The sequence below is a fragment of the Didymosphaeria variabile genome (assembly GCF_027946475.1).
Source record: "Didymosphaeria variabile strain IMI 356815 chromosome Unknown scaffold_8, whole genome shotgun sequence".
Lineage (NCBI taxonomy): Eukaryota > Fungi > Ascomycota > Dothideomycetes > Pleosporales > Didymosphaeriaceae > Didymosphaeria > Didymosphaeria variabile.
Window position 1 is genome coordinate 1,064,355 of NW_026611627.1, and position 16,522 is coordinate 1,080,876.

At 52.2% G+C, this 16,522-nt stretch overlaps 5 protein-coding genes across 5 annotated transcripts; 4 read left to right on the plus strand and 1 right to left on the minus strand.

The window, feature by feature from the left end:
- Positions 1-506: 506 nt before the first annotated feature.
- GSY1 (glycogen synthase) lies at positions 507-2,874 on the plus strand (the record flags this gene model as incomplete). Its single annotated transcript, XM_056219309.1, has 5 exons — positions 507-573; positions 621-718; positions 769-1,044; positions 1,091-2,646; positions 2,703-2,874. 5 exons carry the CDS (start codon positions 507-509, stop codon positions 2,872-2,874), a joined length of 2,169 nt encoding a protein of 722 aa, XP_056066436.1.
- Positions 2,875-3,708: 834 nt separating this feature from the next.
- TRK1 (low affinity potassium transporter) lies at positions 3,709-6,738 on the plus strand (the record flags this gene model as incomplete). Its single annotated transcript, XM_056219310.1, has 6 exons — positions 3,709-3,808; positions 3,857-3,977; positions 4,198-5,301; positions 5,349-5,685; positions 5,736-6,095; positions 6,286-6,738. 6 exons carry the CDS (start codon positions 3,709-3,711, stop codon positions 6,736-6,738), a joined length of 2,475 nt encoding a protein of 824 aa, XP_056066437.1.
- Positions 6,739-10,526: 3,788 nt separating this feature from the next.
- Positions 10,527-11,697, minus strand: N0V89_010569 (uncharacterized protein; the record flags this gene model as incomplete). The annotated part of the gene is made up of 2 exons (XM_056219311.1): positions 10,527-11,405; positions 11,608-11,697. 2 exons carry the CDS (start codon positions 11,695-11,697, stop codon positions 10,527-10,529), a joined length of 969 nt encoding a protein of 322 aa, XP_056066438.1.
- A 358-nt stretch (positions 11,698-12,055) lies between these two features.
- On the plus strand, positions 12,056-13,031 carry N0V89_010570 (uncharacterized protein; the record flags this gene model as incomplete). Its single annotated transcript, XM_056219312.1, has 4 exons — positions 12,056-12,327; positions 12,387-12,616; positions 12,681-12,752; positions 12,832-13,031. 4 exons carry the CDS (start codon positions 12,056-12,058, stop codon positions 13,029-13,031), a joined length of 774 nt encoding a protein of 257 aa, XP_056066439.1.
- A 1,648-nt stretch (positions 13,032-14,679) lies between these two features.
- N0V89_010571 (uncharacterized protein) lies at positions 14,680-16,072 on the plus strand (the record flags this gene model as incomplete). The annotated part of the gene is made up of 5 exons (XM_056219313.1): positions 14,680-14,823; positions 14,875-14,979; positions 15,042-15,232; positions 15,360-15,479; positions 15,532-16,072. 5 exons carry the CDS (start codon positions 14,680-14,682, stop codon positions 16,070-16,072), a joined length of 1,101 nt encoding a protein of 366 aa, XP_056066440.1.
- Positions 16,073-16,522: the final 450 nt, after the last annotated feature.

Here is a 16,522-nt window from a genome sequence, read left to right on the forward strand (position 1 = left end):
AGGAGGCCTGACTCGAGCGTGGGCACGTTTAAGATTTTGGTGCCTCAGCAACGGCGGCGCGCCGTGTGATAGGCCAATGGCGCGGGTTCGCAGCGTGGGAGGCGCTGTGACGTAGTTTGGCAGGGATGCAAGCTGTCGGGTCGCCGTGAAAGCGGGCTAGCACCACTCCAGCCTCCATCATCTCTCTCCGCGCTCGGGCTCTCGAACAGACGGCAGAGCGTGCCACTTTTCCTCCCGTCCCTTCTTCAACTCAGTCTCGCATCAATCGGCCGTTCGTTGTGCCTCTTACTCCAATTCGGACCACTTGCAGCTGCACGCATTCGCCCATCACGCCATCGGTTCCCGTGCAAGCAGCACCTCCAGGGCTGTTCTAGTGCATTCGCGCGTGGTAGCTCGTTCAAGCTCCGGGCTAAAGCTTCTCTCCGGCTTCGTCTTTCGTGAGAGCTCTTCTGCGTTGCATCTTTCCGTGTCTCTTTATCTTTGGAAAGCTTCCCATTGCCGGCACAATGACCGAAGCACGCGATGTCTCAAACCACCTTCTCTTCGAGGTTGCGACCGAGGTAGCGAATCGAGGTATGTTGTCAATTGAGCCTCAGGAAGCTTCCTAATGACTTTCACAGTTGGTGGTATCTACTCGGTCCTGAAGTCGAAAGCTCAGGTGACAACGGCCGAATATGGCTCCGCATACACACTGCTCGGTCCGCTCAATAGAAATTCGGTACGACCGCAATGCTTGACAACCTCCAGCCCCACTGACAGATGCGACAGGCCGCAGTCGAGGTCGAGGAATTGGAGCCGAAGGACCCGGCCATGGTAGCCACCATCAAGTCTATGAATGAGCGGGGCATTAAGACGCTGTACGGTCGATGGCTGATTGATGGCGCGCCACGCGTGCTGCTTTTCGACACGAGCACTGGCTATGGATACCTTGACGAGTGGAAAGGCGACCTGTGGTCCTCTGCTGGTATTCCGTCACCGCCCGGCGACTCCGAGACCAACGAAGCTATTGTCTTTGGCTATGTGATTGCATGGTTCTTGGGCGAGGTATGGCGGACCCCTCACCTTTACCTGACAGGGCTGACCACACCAGTATGTCTACCACGAGAAGAAACGCGCTGTCATTGTACAGTTCCACGAGTGGCTCGCTGGTGTCGCGCTTCCTTTGTGCAAGAAGCGACGCATAGACGTCACCACCATCTTCACCACCCACGCTACTCTGCTGGGCCGCTATCTTTGCGCTGGTTCCGTTGATTTCTACAACAACCTACAATTCTTCGATGTGGATGCTGAAGCTGGAAAGCGTGGAATCTACCACCGCTACTGCATAGAACGCGCAGCTACACACGCCGCCGATGTATTTACTACCGTCTCACACATCACTGCGTACGAGAGCGAACATCTTCTGAAGCGCAAACCGGACGGTGTATTGCCTAATGGCCTAAACGTGAAGAAGTTCTCAGCCACACACGAGTTCCAGAACTTGCACCAGCAGGCGAAAGAGAAAATCAATGATTTTGTCCGAGGTCACTTCTACGGGCACAATGACTTTGATCCGGAGAATACCCTCTACTTCTTCACTGCTGGTCGTTACGAGTACCGTAATAAGGGTGTGGATATGTTCATCGAGTCTTTGGCGCGACTGAACCACCGAATGAAGAGCGCCGGATCCAACATGACTGTGGTAGCCTTCATTATCCTACCCGCACAGACACAGTCCTTGACCGTTGAAGCGCTCAAGGGACAGGCTGTGATCAAATCGTTGCACGACACCATCAAGACGATTGAGCAGAACGTGGGCAAGAAATTGTTCGAACGTTCTCTCACTTGGTCTGATGGCCAGGACATGCCTGACGAGAAAGACTTGCTCTCCGCTTCGGACAAGATTTTGCTCCGTCGCCGGCTCTTCGCGATGAAGAGAAACAACTTGCCACCGATCGTAACGCACAACATGGTCAACGATGCTGAGGACCCAGTCTTGAACCAGCTTCGCCGCTGCCAGCTGTTCAACCACCCGTCGGATCGTGTCAAGGTCGTCTTCCACCCTGAGTTCCTAAATTCCGCGAACCCTGTACTTCCTCTCGACTATGACGACTTCGTTCGAGGAACCCACTTGGGCGTCTTTTCGTCGTACTACGAACCATGGGGCTACACGCCCGCAGAGTGCACTGTCATGGGCGTACCCAGCATCACTACCAACTTGTCCGGTTTTGGTTGCTACATGGAGGAGTTGATCGAGAACGCTGCCGACTACGGTATTTATATTGTAGATCGCCGTACGAAGGGTGTTGATGATTCAGTCAATCAGCTTGTGGACTACATGCATGAGTTCACGAAGAAGAGCAAGCGACAGCGCATCAACCAGCGTAACCGGACTGAGCGTCTCAGCGACCTGCTCGACTGGAAGCGGATGGGCATGGAATACGTCAAAGCGCGCCAACTTGCCCTGCGACGAGCCTACCCAGCGGCATACGAAGAGGACGAGGAGCCCGACTTCTTCGGCTCGCACGAGGTCAAGGTCTCGCGGCCGCTGTCAGAGCCTGGATCGCCCCGCGACCGGTCCGGGATGATGACGCCTGGTGATTTCGCATCGCTGCAGGAAGGAAGGGAAGGATTAAGCACCGAGGACTACATAGCATGGAAGCTCCCGTAAGTACCATTCACCATATATTGTGAGAAAGGGCCCAGACTGATACATCGCACAGGGAGGAGGAGGACCCCGATGACTATCCCTTCCCGCTCACTCTCAAAACCAAGAAGTCCACAGGATCCGGCGCCGTTTCACCAGCACTGAACGGTACTGACGGTGCTTCCGATGCACAGGCAACATCTTCTATGGCCGGAATACCAGGGCCTCAAACCACAACGAGGATATAGTGCGTATTTGCTGGAGGTGAATAGATTGGCGAGGGCTAGAAGGACAAATTGCATGTGTAGGATGTGGTGATTTCAGTTGTTTCTGCGTGTTTCTGGTTGCATTGGGAGAACCTGCATGGCGACAATGCTTTTCAGATGTGAATACTTTGAGGTGCGCGAGAGGAGAGCGAATAGCTTCTTCATTATCTCCTAGATTTAGCCACTTGGTACCTGAATGCGAAGCGATGCGAATTGCACTGATGCCCAAGTGGTGATTTCGGCGTGACTTCCGCGGTTGCCCGGCACGTGCGGGAGGATTCCGGGATTGGGGGCGATAGTGACTTCCCAAACATCATGCACGTGTGTGTTTATCGTGTTTCAAAGGAAAGAGGCGCGGTTGCGTTACACATTGGGTCAGCCAGTAATTTTATTTTTCCTTGATCGTGGACGGGGGGTTTGGTGTTGGACCACTCCTCTCCTGAAAGCGGCAAGTCTCGACCTCGGTCTTGGCGTCATCATGTTGACCTTCATTTGCGTTATCCTCGCGCTGCCAGGACCCTAAACCCCAGCACTCGCGACTGCGCCCGGCCCGATTACACCTCTCACGGACTCGATCACCTCACTCGAATGCGACCGTAACCCTCGAGACCCTGCCGACAATGCACATTTCGAATCGCAAGAACCTGCATAGAGACTCCGCGTCGGTCTGTACTTTATAACAGCACGTCCTACGAGCTCGAGCGCCACCCGCCGGTCGTCGACCGCAAGAGAAACTACCGGGGCATCCGAGCGGACCTTTCAGTGTGACACTTCTCAGCAAGCCCAATCGCCGAGACAAGGAGGAACCAGAAGAAGATGTTTGGCCCGTGGCTCGCCGTCTTCGGATGGCTGAAGCAGCGCGTACCGAAGAAATGGTCGGCTTTCAAGCCTCGCTTGAACTTTATTACACTACACTGTGTGTACCAGAACGCTTGGGCCTATTGCGTGTATTGACAATGGCTAGATACGTACATTATCCTTATGGCGCTTATCGGTTCGATCATCCTCTATCCTGCCAAGAACCTGGCATATATCGATGCATTATTCTTCGCAAGCGGTGGAGCGACTCAGAGTGGGCTGAATACGTAGGTGAGGTGGGAGAAATCCGCGAGCTGAGCTGACCAAGAACAGCGTCGATGTCAACAAACTGCAACTGTACCAACAGGTAAGGTGTATATCAGCGTTGGCTACTATGGAATACGCTAACCAGATCACTTAGATTGTGCTCATGCTACTAGCTTGTGTCTGTAATCCTATCTTCATCAACACATTCGTTGTCTTTATTCGCTTGTACTGGTTCGAAAGACGGTTTCAGAATGTCGTACTCGAGGCACGTAGTATGCGGCGATCACGGACCAGATCCGTCACCAAAGGCAAACCCGAGCTTGAACGAGACGTTGGCAGGGAAGAGAATGGGGTGGGTGATCGGGAAATCAGGGTATTGAGGGCCGCCGATGGACACGTTAAGGGCACGAGAATTGATGACGAGGAAGCGTTCCACGAAGGAGACATCGCCATCGAGGATACGGACAGCGACAGCGGCAATGCATCCACTCCGAGGAAAGAGAAAGAACCTGCACCGGAAGACGTCTCACCCACGACCGCCCCTCCTGAGATGCCCTTGCATCGCAACATCACCTTTGCTGACGAGGTCGCGTCTCCTGACGATGCCGCGTCCCCTGACGATGCCGCGTCTCCGGATGATCGAATGCCTCAGAAGAACAAGGAGCAAAGTATCGCCTTCGTCCAGAACCAGCGCAACCCGAAGGATGCAGCTACCTTTCGCATTCCGGGTCCTCGGGACTATGATCGTGGCTTTGTTCCGGAGCGGATTGAAGAAGGTGCAGAGCTGGAGAGGCCGACGACGAACGCTTCGAATGATGGTGATCGCTTGCAGGTCAAGCGCTCACGGTCGGCTTCTAGACCACAAGCACAAGAAATGAACGGTGACGACCACCCGTTCAAGAATCATATCACTATCGACGTTCCAGATAACGTGCGCCGCCGCCCCAATGCTGGACCATCGGCGTACCATTTCAATCGAACAAGGCGGCGATCCGATGTGTCGGAAAATGAAGCGCCTACGACTGGCTTCCATGCTCCAACTCGGTCAAGATCAAGGACGTTTAGCAGTTTCCTCACCCGCGATAGAGAGGAGGAGGATCCCATGCCATATCTGAGTTGGACTCCGACTGTAGGAAGGAACTCTGCCTTCGTGGACCTGACTGAGGAACAAAGAGAGGAGCTCGGAGGTATCGAATACCGTGCTCTCAAGCTGCTAGCTGTTGTTCTCGTATGCTACTTCGTCGGTTTCCACCTGCTGGGCATGATTTGCCTGCTTCCGTGGATCGTGAACGACGCATATTACTCCGGTAAACTCCGTGAAGTGGGTGTCAGTCCTGTGTGGTGGTAAGTCATGCAACGTAAGCTATTGATATCGGAGCTAATGATAATAGGGGCTTCTTTACACCAGCTTCCATGTTCAACGATCTAGGTTTCACCCTCAATCCTGACTCGATGGTCCTCTTCCAACTTTGCGTCCTACCCTTGCTGCTGGGTACCTTTCTTATCATTATTGGAAACACAGGTTTTCCTTGTATGCTTCGCTTTGTCATATGGCTCTGTTCCAAATGCGTGCCGTTTAGAAGCGGCATTTGGGAGGAGTTCAAGTTCCTCCTGGACCATCCGCGTCGCTGCTTCACACTTTTGTTCCCGAGCAGCGCTAACTGGTGGCTCTTCTGGGTCCTCATACTACTAAACGGCATCGACCTTATCTTCTTCATTATTCTAGATGTAAGTCATGTCCTACCATACAATCAAGCCAGCTGCTAATGCGCGTCTAGCTCAACGCTCCAGCTGTTGAAGGCTTACCTGGAGGTTTCCGGTTCCTGGACGGCATCTTCCAAGCTGCCTCAACTCGCACTGCAGGCTTTGCGGTCGTCGGTCTTTCTGACCTTCACCCCGCCATCCAAGTATCGTACCTGATCATGATGTATATTTCGGTTTTTCCGATCGCCATTTCCTTGCGTAAGACCAACGTCTACGAAGAAAAATCACTGGGTATCTACTCCCACGACGAGAACGAGGGTACCGAAAATAGCTACTTCGGCACTCACGTGCGTCGCCAACTATCCTTCGACTTGTGGTATGTCTTCTTGGGCTTCTTCATCATCGCGATCGTCGAAGGCTCTCGCTTGCAGAACGTAAGTCGGCTCCTATGGACGCTCCCGGGGCTCCCGAGGTGGCAGCAGGTACAAGTTATTGAAGCGAGCAATGTATGTGTCAAACATCCAACACAACATTGTCCTGCAGAAATCACTTGCAACTCCTTCTATCCTCCCATCCCCTTCCGCTTCCATTTGCCCTTTCCAAAAGTCATTGCTAAAAGAATAGACCAACGAATACGCCTTCACACTCTTCTCCGTCCTCTTCGAAATCGTCTCCGCGTACGGCACCGTCGGTCTCTCTCTTGGCTATCCTAGCTCAAACACCTCCTTCTCCGGTCAATTCAAGACCCTCTCGAAACTCATTATCATCGCCATGCAGATCCGTGGGCGTCACCGCGGTCTTCCCTACGCACTCGATCGTGCCATCCTTCTCCCGAGTGAATCGTTGCACAAGAAGGAGGACGAAGATGCGACGAGGAGGGCGAGGAGGGGAAGTAACGTTAGTGATCTGGGAGAGGGTGGACTGATGAGGACGGGCACGGGATTGAGCAGGAGGAGTACAGCGAGTGAAGCTCCAGGACCCGGGTTCAGATCGAGGTTAAAGGCCGGGGATGTGGGTAGATTCTTCGCCGGGGCCTTGAATGCGGGGCCTAGTATCCCCCGGGAGAAGAGCCGATGATCAGGTTAGGAAGGGTGTCTGGTGTTGCGCCTGCTGTGTGTTTATTTTAGCGATTGGCGTTCGGTGCTATAGGCGAGGAGCTGCATCGGGACTGAGATGGGATGGGATGAGATGGCTTTTGGGTTATAAGGGCTTTTTATAGGTACATGTGGGTTTTATTGGTATATACGTAGAGGACAGGGATACCTTACGAAGTGCGAACTTCGGTATCCCTTTGGATTTATTTGCTAAACAACGTTTCTACCAATTATTGTGCTGCTGCCTCAGATATGGTGTGTTGTGTGATGGCGATATACAGATTTTAAAAAGGGTGTTTACAAGGTGGGAAGTGGGCCATGCTGAAATTGGGGAGGTGAAAGGTACGCAAGAGATGGGGAGATGGACATTTTCTTGGGAGTGGGTGCTGCGCTGGGGAGATGCTGCGGGTGGATGGTACAAGGGTGTTCAAGGCCGTGTGGAACACTCGAAGCGATTCTAGTGATAATGTACTGACTGGAAAGGAACCGTGAAGAAGTCGATGAGTACTTTGACAGACGGCAGGACAGGGCTGATTTCCCAGCGGAGGAATCGGCGCAATCATTCGAAAAAAGATGAGCGATGTTGTTTGGGCGATGCATGAGGAAACCGGTTGTACGCTCGCTATCTCGAACCCCTTCTTAGGGGGCCATCGGTTCCCAGAAGTGGGCTGCGCCTGGCGGTTTAATGCAAGAAGCATCAACATCAATCCTCGAGCGCAGGCTCTGCCTGCCGAATGTGGCCATCGATACGGCATACATAACTATGCTCGCTGCTGATATGGACGTCATGGACATACCTATGAGCGTCCTGAAGCGGAAGACTTCCTTCCTGGCACGGCAGTTCCACCCCAAACACCTCTCTGACCTTTTGTGTGGCGCCACCGCGCAGTGCTTCCAAGATTCTTGAGCCGCTCATCAAGAGGCTTGGGAGGCTTGGGAGGCTTGCAAGCTCCATGTTGCGCAACTCGCACTTGGCCTTGGGCACCTTCAACCCGGCGGGAAAATGATCATTCTCCTTCCCCATGAAACTAGGGGCCCAGACACACTGTTCAAGCAATGGAAACGTGCAAGAGTCACTGGGAAGAGGCCATGTTTGGAACAGATTCTGGATACGAGGAAGATCTTTGCGCGCAAAAATCAATGTAGCGGAATTATTCGATGAGTTTGGGACGTAGCTTGTGATGAGGTGAAGCACCATATGAAAGGCTCAGGCGGAAGCTTTCAGCAGGGCGGCATCCATGAAGCAACAGCCTGGCAACGATCGCCTGAGCAAGTTATGGCGCAGAAGCGGTGTCACTTAGTTCCACTCTTTTGGCACACCTACGGTGGAATTGTATAAGGGAGCATCGGGCTTGAGAAGGCCTGCTTGATGGATGTCTAGAGCGTGGACCGTTTCGAAGGGGTGGATACAAGCATGTGCTAGGAAGGGATACTTGACACTTGTATCATGGGGCGGGGTCCAATGCACTTGGCAGGATGGGAGGACCTTATCTGCATTGGCGGTAAGAGGTCTCGTAATCGCTAGTCATGCTCACAATTTCATGTATTCAGGTGTAATGTGGAGGCATGTAAGAGACCAACATGCTAGGACGCTAAATTACATCTGATGAAGGAAATGGTCGTGATGTTTCGTGAATGAGAGATCTAATATACATGGCATCTCGACAAAGAGTGGCGGAGACTAGAGCCCCTCGTTCCCTTTCACTCCGCACCGAATCGTGCGTCGTACGGCTCTCGAGGCATGTACGTCGGACGTGAGCTGTGACGACTGTGCTCAGGGGTATCTAGGCGCTTTTTCTGGGCTTCTGGTACGCTATTTATGAAGTGTGCTTCGTGCAGGCTCTCCGCGGCAGTGAGGGTAGTGATGCTAGTTCTTAATCAGGATCTCGTCGGTTTCATCCCAAAGGGAAGATGTGGATAGTCGAGCCCTTCACTCTAACCCCTAAGAGTATTTAATGGGTGAACTTACCAGTTCACATTGTCGTTGTGTTCAACTAACCGGTGCTGCACGTACACCCTTTGCGCAGAGCCGGGTCGGTTGACGGCCACGGTACGCAGAGGTTGCCTCGACCCGTGCAATCGAGGTGGTTCACACCGCAGTCTGTTGTCGAGCAAGGGCCTGTATAGCCTTGAGGAATGGGGTCGGGCAGCGCTGCTGCGAGTGTAACAAGGAATGAGGTGACGACGACTGCGAGCTTCATCGTGGAGATATGCGTAAGAGATCAGAACGAAATTGTGGGTCAATGTGCGCGTGTGAAGTCCCGTGGATGTTGAGAAAAATCGATGGAGGGTGGAAGCGCTTGAGTGAAGATGGGACTGCATGGTGGAACTTGACATTTATATGTCAAAGCGCCCAGATCTTCGTGTCACGCTGACACTTTAACCCAACCTTTACGCACGATACACAGCCTACATTGAGCCCAAGATCGCCAACCAAGCATACACTACCTCAACCAAGCAAATACAAACGAACCAAGAAAAATTTCGAAGCCGGAAGTTGAAGCACCCCCTTAAGGCCGATGCACCTTCAGATGGCCCCGCCGATCCGATACGATTCCGCTAACCCAAGGCCCCAAGATCCCATGCCTCCCACACCTTAGCCATCTACCAAGAGCGGGTGATCACTGGAGCGGGTCCTCTCCGTTTCTTGGGGGTTATGGGAAAGTGGATTGTTGAGGGCGGAGCGGCGTGTTTGTTGTTTCGAGGGCGGGCTTGGTTGCAACCAGCACGCCTTGGCGACTTGGCGCACCCAAAGATCTAGATGAGGCAGTCATGGGTATTTGCCGCCTGACGGTAGGTGTACATCATTGCAGCAGGTACGTTTCGATTGGCGCTACGTTGTGTATAAAATTTGATTTATACGATCTCGTGAATTGCTTGGGAGTCTTCAGGGGGAAGTTCCAAGATACCAAGAACTGGTGCCGAGAAGAAAATCGCGGAAGGTATCACAGGCGGTAGCGAGTGTGACGTAGACATAGCAATCAGCGGATAAATGATGTTTTCGTACCGGTGAACAAGGTAAGATATCGTAGTCGAGGAAAGGAAGCAGTAGAGGACGTCGACGGTGTGGAAGGCCTTCCATCGTCTGTCATGTAGTAGTTCTGTGAGCATAGGAATATACAATAAAGATGGGAATTCAAGGCGGAGTTCGATACTATTCTGGACGTGTTTCTACGGCTTGCGAAACAGCACCGGAATAAAACGTGGATCTTCAGGAGCCGGGGGCTTGAGACAGTCGAGAGCACGAGAAGCAGAGCCATCGCAGTACCTGCTCCGTTCCGTTGACTCGTACGATAGCGACAAGAATCCGAGGAAGGAATTGGCAGCCATCGGTTTGTGATAGCAGGACTACACATGCGAAACTTGTTGAAAGATTGAGTCTGTTGGACCCCGAACACGTAGACAAAGTGTGCTACTACTCTCGTGTGATGATTTGTTATAAACGGTTACTACTAGAGTGAGCCACTTAACAGAATGTGAGCTCTGGCATTGTTCGATTTGCTGCGTAGGGCATCAGCTGTGAATGCATGTCAGAAGCGAACGTGACTAGGCTAAGAGCCCTGGAGGTGTATGAGTTTCGGTAGGAGAAGAAAGAACATTGATAGAACGGAGGAGGTCGGGGGTTGGGCACGAGCATTGTTTTCGTGTCGTCTTCATGGTGTTGGGTTGAAGGAAGTACTGGCAAATGATTTGGCATGCGTCCGGGAAAGCCTCAATCGTGCCAAGTCACGCTAGTTCCGATTGGAGTGTGCTGTACCCATCAACTCTTCCTCAACCCTTCGTCATCACCCCTCCTCCGTTTGCGCCGATGACCTGTCCAGTTATCCATCCCGACTCAGGCGAACAGAGCAAGCTCACGATGCCGGAGACTTCCTCCAGATAAGCCGGCCGTCCACCGAGCCCTTTCGCTGCTTCGACGATTTCCGGCGAGTCGATTCCTTCACGAGGTTTGGCCAGCGGTGCCATGTAATTCAATGACCAGACTTTCTCTAGCATCTCTTGCGGAAGGCCCGTGTACATTCCGGTCATCATAGCACCGGGATTGATCGAGTTGACCGTCGCTTGCTCAGCCAGTTCGCGGGCCCAAACGCGTGTCTGCAGTTGTGACGTCCGGTTAGCAGGGATCGATTCATCGTGATCCATACGCACCATGGCTTCCAGAGCTCCCTTCGTACCCGCATAACAGCTCTGCCACCAGAAACCCATGCTGGTCGTGATACTCGATACGTTCACAATTCGTCCTGACCTATCCTTCGGGAGATAGGGCATAGCGGCCTGGATGACGAACAACGGTGCGCGCGCGTTCAGTTGGAACGTTTTATCAAATTCTTCGTATGTCACCGACCCCATTGGAGCAGGGTTTACTACACCGGCATTGTTGATAAGAATATCGATCTGGAATTTACCATCCTTGGTGAATGTCGACTTCGCTATCTCGACCAACTGGCCTGGCCCATCTGGCGTTGTGATATCGCATTGAGCCAGGACAGTCTGAACGCCATGCTTCGACTCTATATCTGTCGCGAGCGTCTTCGCAGCGGCAGTTGAGTTGTCCGAGGTGTAGTTGATGACTACGTTCGCGCCTTTCCCAGCTAGATGTTGGGCTAGAGCGGCTCCGAGACCTATATCGATCTTATCAGCGTTACGATACTGGGAAGTAGGTTCCAGCAGCTTTTCACAACCTACCTCTCGAAGCACCAGTTACGATAGCGAGTTTGCCTTCCAATGTTCTCGACATCTTGCTCTCGACGGTCCTGTTCTATTGGATTCCGGTCCAGCTATAGCAAGAGGGTGCAATTCGCGCACTTGTTGCTGGCCGCGGCATTCTCCCGAGACACTATAGATATAGGACCCACGTCTTGACGTGCAACGACATCAATTGCTTGTCCAGAAATCGGCAGTCCCATTGGAAGCCATCCGGATTGTCCTCGTCCACCTTCATGGGCTTGTCTCGCCAAGGTAGCGCCCCCACTCACTAACATGGTCAAATTCCTTTCCGTATCAACTATTCCTCCTGTCAATCGTTACCCGTTCACTGTCTCCTATTGCTTTTGCTGTGCCGCCCTGCAGTAGTGGGATGATACGAGGGTCACGCTGCATGACTAGCGTGCGACTACCTAGCCTGCTAGCATACGCACGGCAGGGATGCCCATTGCCTCCACATCGTTATGCAGAGGCCGAAGGCCACGCATTTTAGCATAGATCTCCCAGGACATCAACTGAAAAACGTCGGATAGTTCTCTAGAAGCAGGCACTTTCCTTTGAGTAAATCATAAACATTGCTCTCAACCTTCCTCGAAATGACCGGTCCTCGTCTGCTGAATAAGGTCGCAATTGTCACGGGTTCCTCCCAAGGCATTGGACGCGAGATATGCAACCAATTCCATGAAGAGGGAGCGTTGCTCGTATGCTCTGACTTACGCCCCATTGGGCAGGGTGAAGATATCCCAACTCACGAGTTCATTACGAAGAAGGGTGGCAAAGCCATCTTCGTACCAACCGATGTCAGTAAGGCCGAGGACTGGAAGGCTTTGATTGAAAAAACCGTGGCAGAGTATGGAAGGGTGGATATGTGAGTCCAGTCTCGATCGAATCTCAATGGTGCTGTTGCTTACATGAGGTGAACACTAGCCTGATCAACAACGCGGGTATCTGCACGGAGGCAAACAATCCTCAGCCTATCGACGAAGTGGATGAGGACGCCTTCGACGCGCATCTGAGGGTAAACACCCGCGGTGTCTTCCTTGGATGCAAATACGTTGTCCGCCAGTTCAAGAAGCAAGAGCTGCATCCTTGTGGAATTCGTGGTTGGATAGTCAATTTCGCCTCTATGGTTGCGACTATCGGCATGGCAGGTCTTTGTGAGTTGCCCTTAGCTTATCTCTCCGACTTGTCCTTCATTGGATCTAACACACTCTTCAACAGCTGGATACACGGCTTCAAAGGGAGCCGTTGCTGCCCTGACCAAGACCGTCGCTCTTGATGTTGCTAAGCAGGGTATCGTTGCAAACTCAATTTGTCCAGGATGTGAGTTGGTTCTATCTCAGCGCTTGTCGTACGAAGTTGACGTGAACAGTTACCCAGACTGCGATGCTGGACAATGCGCTTGGTGGCGCTCTCTCTTCTGCACGGGATGCCGTCCTTGCAGCTTTGCCACGAGGTCGATTCGGTGAGACCAAAGACCATGCACGAGCCGCTGTCTACTTGGCAAGCGAAGACGCAGCATGGGTGACTGGTATCAACTTGAATGTGGATGGTGGCTTGACGGCCCAATAGGCGATCCCTTGTAACAGGAAAAGCCAGGCGAGTACGAGCATTTGGGTCCTGAAACTCGACCCCGGCAGAGCGTTTCGTTGTTGGAAATGTATATTTCTTCCCAAGACGATCTATCGGGTTGAAGACCAAATACAATCTATTCCCAGTCAACGGTACTCAAAATTTCCGAGAAAGATTGAATGTCCATTCCCGCGGTTCTACCACTCGAAGCTCAGTGGGCTGTTCAACACACCACGTGCATGCAGGGTGCTGTGACACCTGCACGTTCACCCCATTGCGCACGAATACTGTGGATCAACACCTCGGCGAAGTGACGCGATGCCCATGGCGAGTTGCGCATTATGGAGCGTCATCAAATCCTAGCGGAGGACAGCGATAACCGACAAGAGTAAAATGAAGGGAGCTAACAACGTTCCCCGAGTGCACGCCCACCCTTGATTAGAGAGGTTTCGCCTACATGGGTAAAACGGCCTGAGTCAGTCCGTATTGAGCGAAGTCGGCGGCTGCGCGGAGGTGAGCCGTGTACCCGACCCAAACTGCCGGGCCGAGGCTGATGTGCATTGCGATTACTCTTTGAAGATAGATACGAATCCTGATGAAGACCATCAGCCATACACAGTACTTTTCCACAAAGCTAAACCTGTACCGAGCCAATCCTGCGTTGCTCTCGGAAAATACTACTACTGGCACATGAGAAACAAGGCGCCATGGCACCAGGTCTCCTGATCCCAGCATTTCGACCTCATGGCTATTGGGCACGGAACCAATTTGAACGTTCGACTGTCAGGACTTATGTCACGAGATAAAACTGCGTTGCAGTTGAAAATAATCATGAACTCGATCTTGCCTCCCTACACAGCACTGTTACAGTCTCCATTGATGGGTTGTCCGCTGTGCGGCGAACCGAAGCTGGCATTGTGGAGAATACTGTCAATCTTTTCTCTGACGTGCCGCGTTAGCTAGTCAGGTCAGGTTTCTCTACGATCAAAGAGTGGCTCGTTAAAATTGCATTGACAACCATTTTACCGTTTACGCAGGTACCATCTCTGGGCAGCCCATCGAGATCAGGGTTAAGCTGGCCCCTGGAGCATCATGCTGGATTTGCTTTTGCAGGAAATGCATCACCACACCGGGATTAGTTTCAAGGCCCCCTTTGGTCCCGATTGAACCCGCGTGGGTGGGGATATGCAGTGTCCTTCTGCCGAGGCGCAGGAGGAAGACCAGGGATGATGTCTCCGCGTGTTCTGAGTGGAAAGCCGTGACTTTCAAAATGTGAGCAAATCAGACGGGCGGTGACCGTTGAACAAGCCGTTGGGCTGTCCAAGCTCAGTCACAAACGGGGGGAAACGAAGAAGACGAGATTCAAATGTTATCTTCTCCCCACGATCGACTTCGAAAGCTTCCAAATGCGTAGCTGATACTACCTGCGAACCTGTGGGAAGGGGCGTTCTAAGTCTTCTACTCCCTGACACGGACCGCTTCAAGTCACGTCCGCGGCGCAGGAGGGCATATATGATCTTCAGTCTTATTCCAACCTTACTCTCAGTCGCTCCTTAATGTTTTTTGTATAAGCAGTCAATTCTCCAGCCGAGCGCGAATTGCTCGTCATCGTCAACAGTATTGGAGTTATTCTCTCTCATCCGCTACAATGGCTGGTGCTACTGCTCCTGGTCTCGCAATCTGCACGCTTCTCCTCCTGGTTTTCGACGTTCTGTCTTGGGCGGCCAGATTCTATGTACGCATTTCACGGAAAGCTTGGGGCCCCGACGATTGGTGCATGTTGGCTGCAATTGTGAGTCTGACGATAACAACTCCGAGAAATCTTCATACTGATACCGTGTAGCCAATTTTTGGTATCTCTACCGTTGGAATGCTCGGGATAGCATTTACTGGTGGCGGTTTGAAAGATGACCAACTCACTGAGAAGCAGCAGGAGACTGCGATGTTTGTAAGTTTAAGAATAGTTTCGCGCGCAAGGTATACATGGAACCAGTGCTAATATTATTCAAGTGGTGGTTCATCATGCAGACGATGTGGTGTCTGGCCGCCATACCGGTCAAATGGTCCATTTGCTTCACACTCCTTCGCATCGCCAACAAGCAGTTGCTCTACACCATACCGATCTACTGTTGTATGGGCGCAGTGTTCCTCGTAATGAGTTCTACCACGATCTACGAGTTCTTCCACTGTGTCCCTGTCGCGTAGGTGGACCCGACTTCCAATTGATGCAAGACATTATGTGCGCGCCTTATCCTGGTGGAGCATAAACCCTGTCTTGGATCTTAGACGGCATCAAGGCAGGACAATAATAGACTGACTGTTTTATAGGATGAACTGGAAGCCAACAAAATTTCCCAATGGTCACTGCAATGCCCAGAGCAATATCACCGGCTTCAGTTACGCTCTCTCAGCCGTTTCGATATTCACTGACTGGTTCTGTGCTTTGACGTACGTTTTACATCGCCATAACTATTCTGTACGATACTGATAATTGTAATAGTCCGATTCCTCTACTCTGGAATGTTCAGATGGATAAACGGATCAAGCTCTCGGTCATTGCGCTCCTAAGTCTCGGCATATTCGCATCGATCGCTCCTCTCGTTCGTCTCTCTATCACAGTCAACCTTAGCGCGACCAAGGACTTTCTGTTCAATGCTATGGATGTAGCTGCATGGGCACAAGCAGAGCTCGGCATAGGAGTTATCGTAGCCAACCTACCAGCTCTCCGACCACTCCTCGAGAAAGTCCTCAGCCTACGCTCCACTATTCGCAGTGACAAGCGTAGCAAACAGCAAAAGTCGACAGACCGCTATCTCGAACTGGAAGAAGGTTTGTCCAGCCGTAAGCAAAACTCCAAGTTAGCGAGCCAAAAGGGCACCGAAACGCGAATCTACGGCGGAACGACTATGGCCGGCGACAGCAATTCCACTCTCGGTGATGACCATAGCCAAAAGAACATTGTTACCTCGCCAGCGCACCCTGGCGCTGGTACCGGCATTATGGTCGACCGTGAGGTGCAAATCCGTGTGAGCCAGGGTTAGGGACTCGGTCTTGTCGCCAAAGCCGCGCTCGGGTGATTACCGAGTATGCGAAACAAGATGACTTCAAGAACAGCTCCTTGTCTCGAAAACTGGGCAAACACTGCAAGCAGCGTAACCGATGGTCCACTATGCTAAGCCTGTCTTTATATGTCACTGTCTGCATGGGCAGACCCGCTTTGTTTAATTCGCGCGAGTAGCCGATTACATACATCAAATCTGTCGCTATCCACAATACGGAGACTATGTGGAACTCCGAATTAGTTCTGCCGCCTATCATGTGTCATGTATTCCCTGCGGTTCGTCCCGCCCCTGCACTCGCTCAGGTCACTCAACGCGTCTTTTCACCCCACGGGGGCCCTGCCAGAGGATTCGCTTGCGTGTCGCAACATGTACGCTAAGGAAGTGCCGATCAAGGATGCGCCGTCCACGAACAGAGGATGTTTTGCCGCC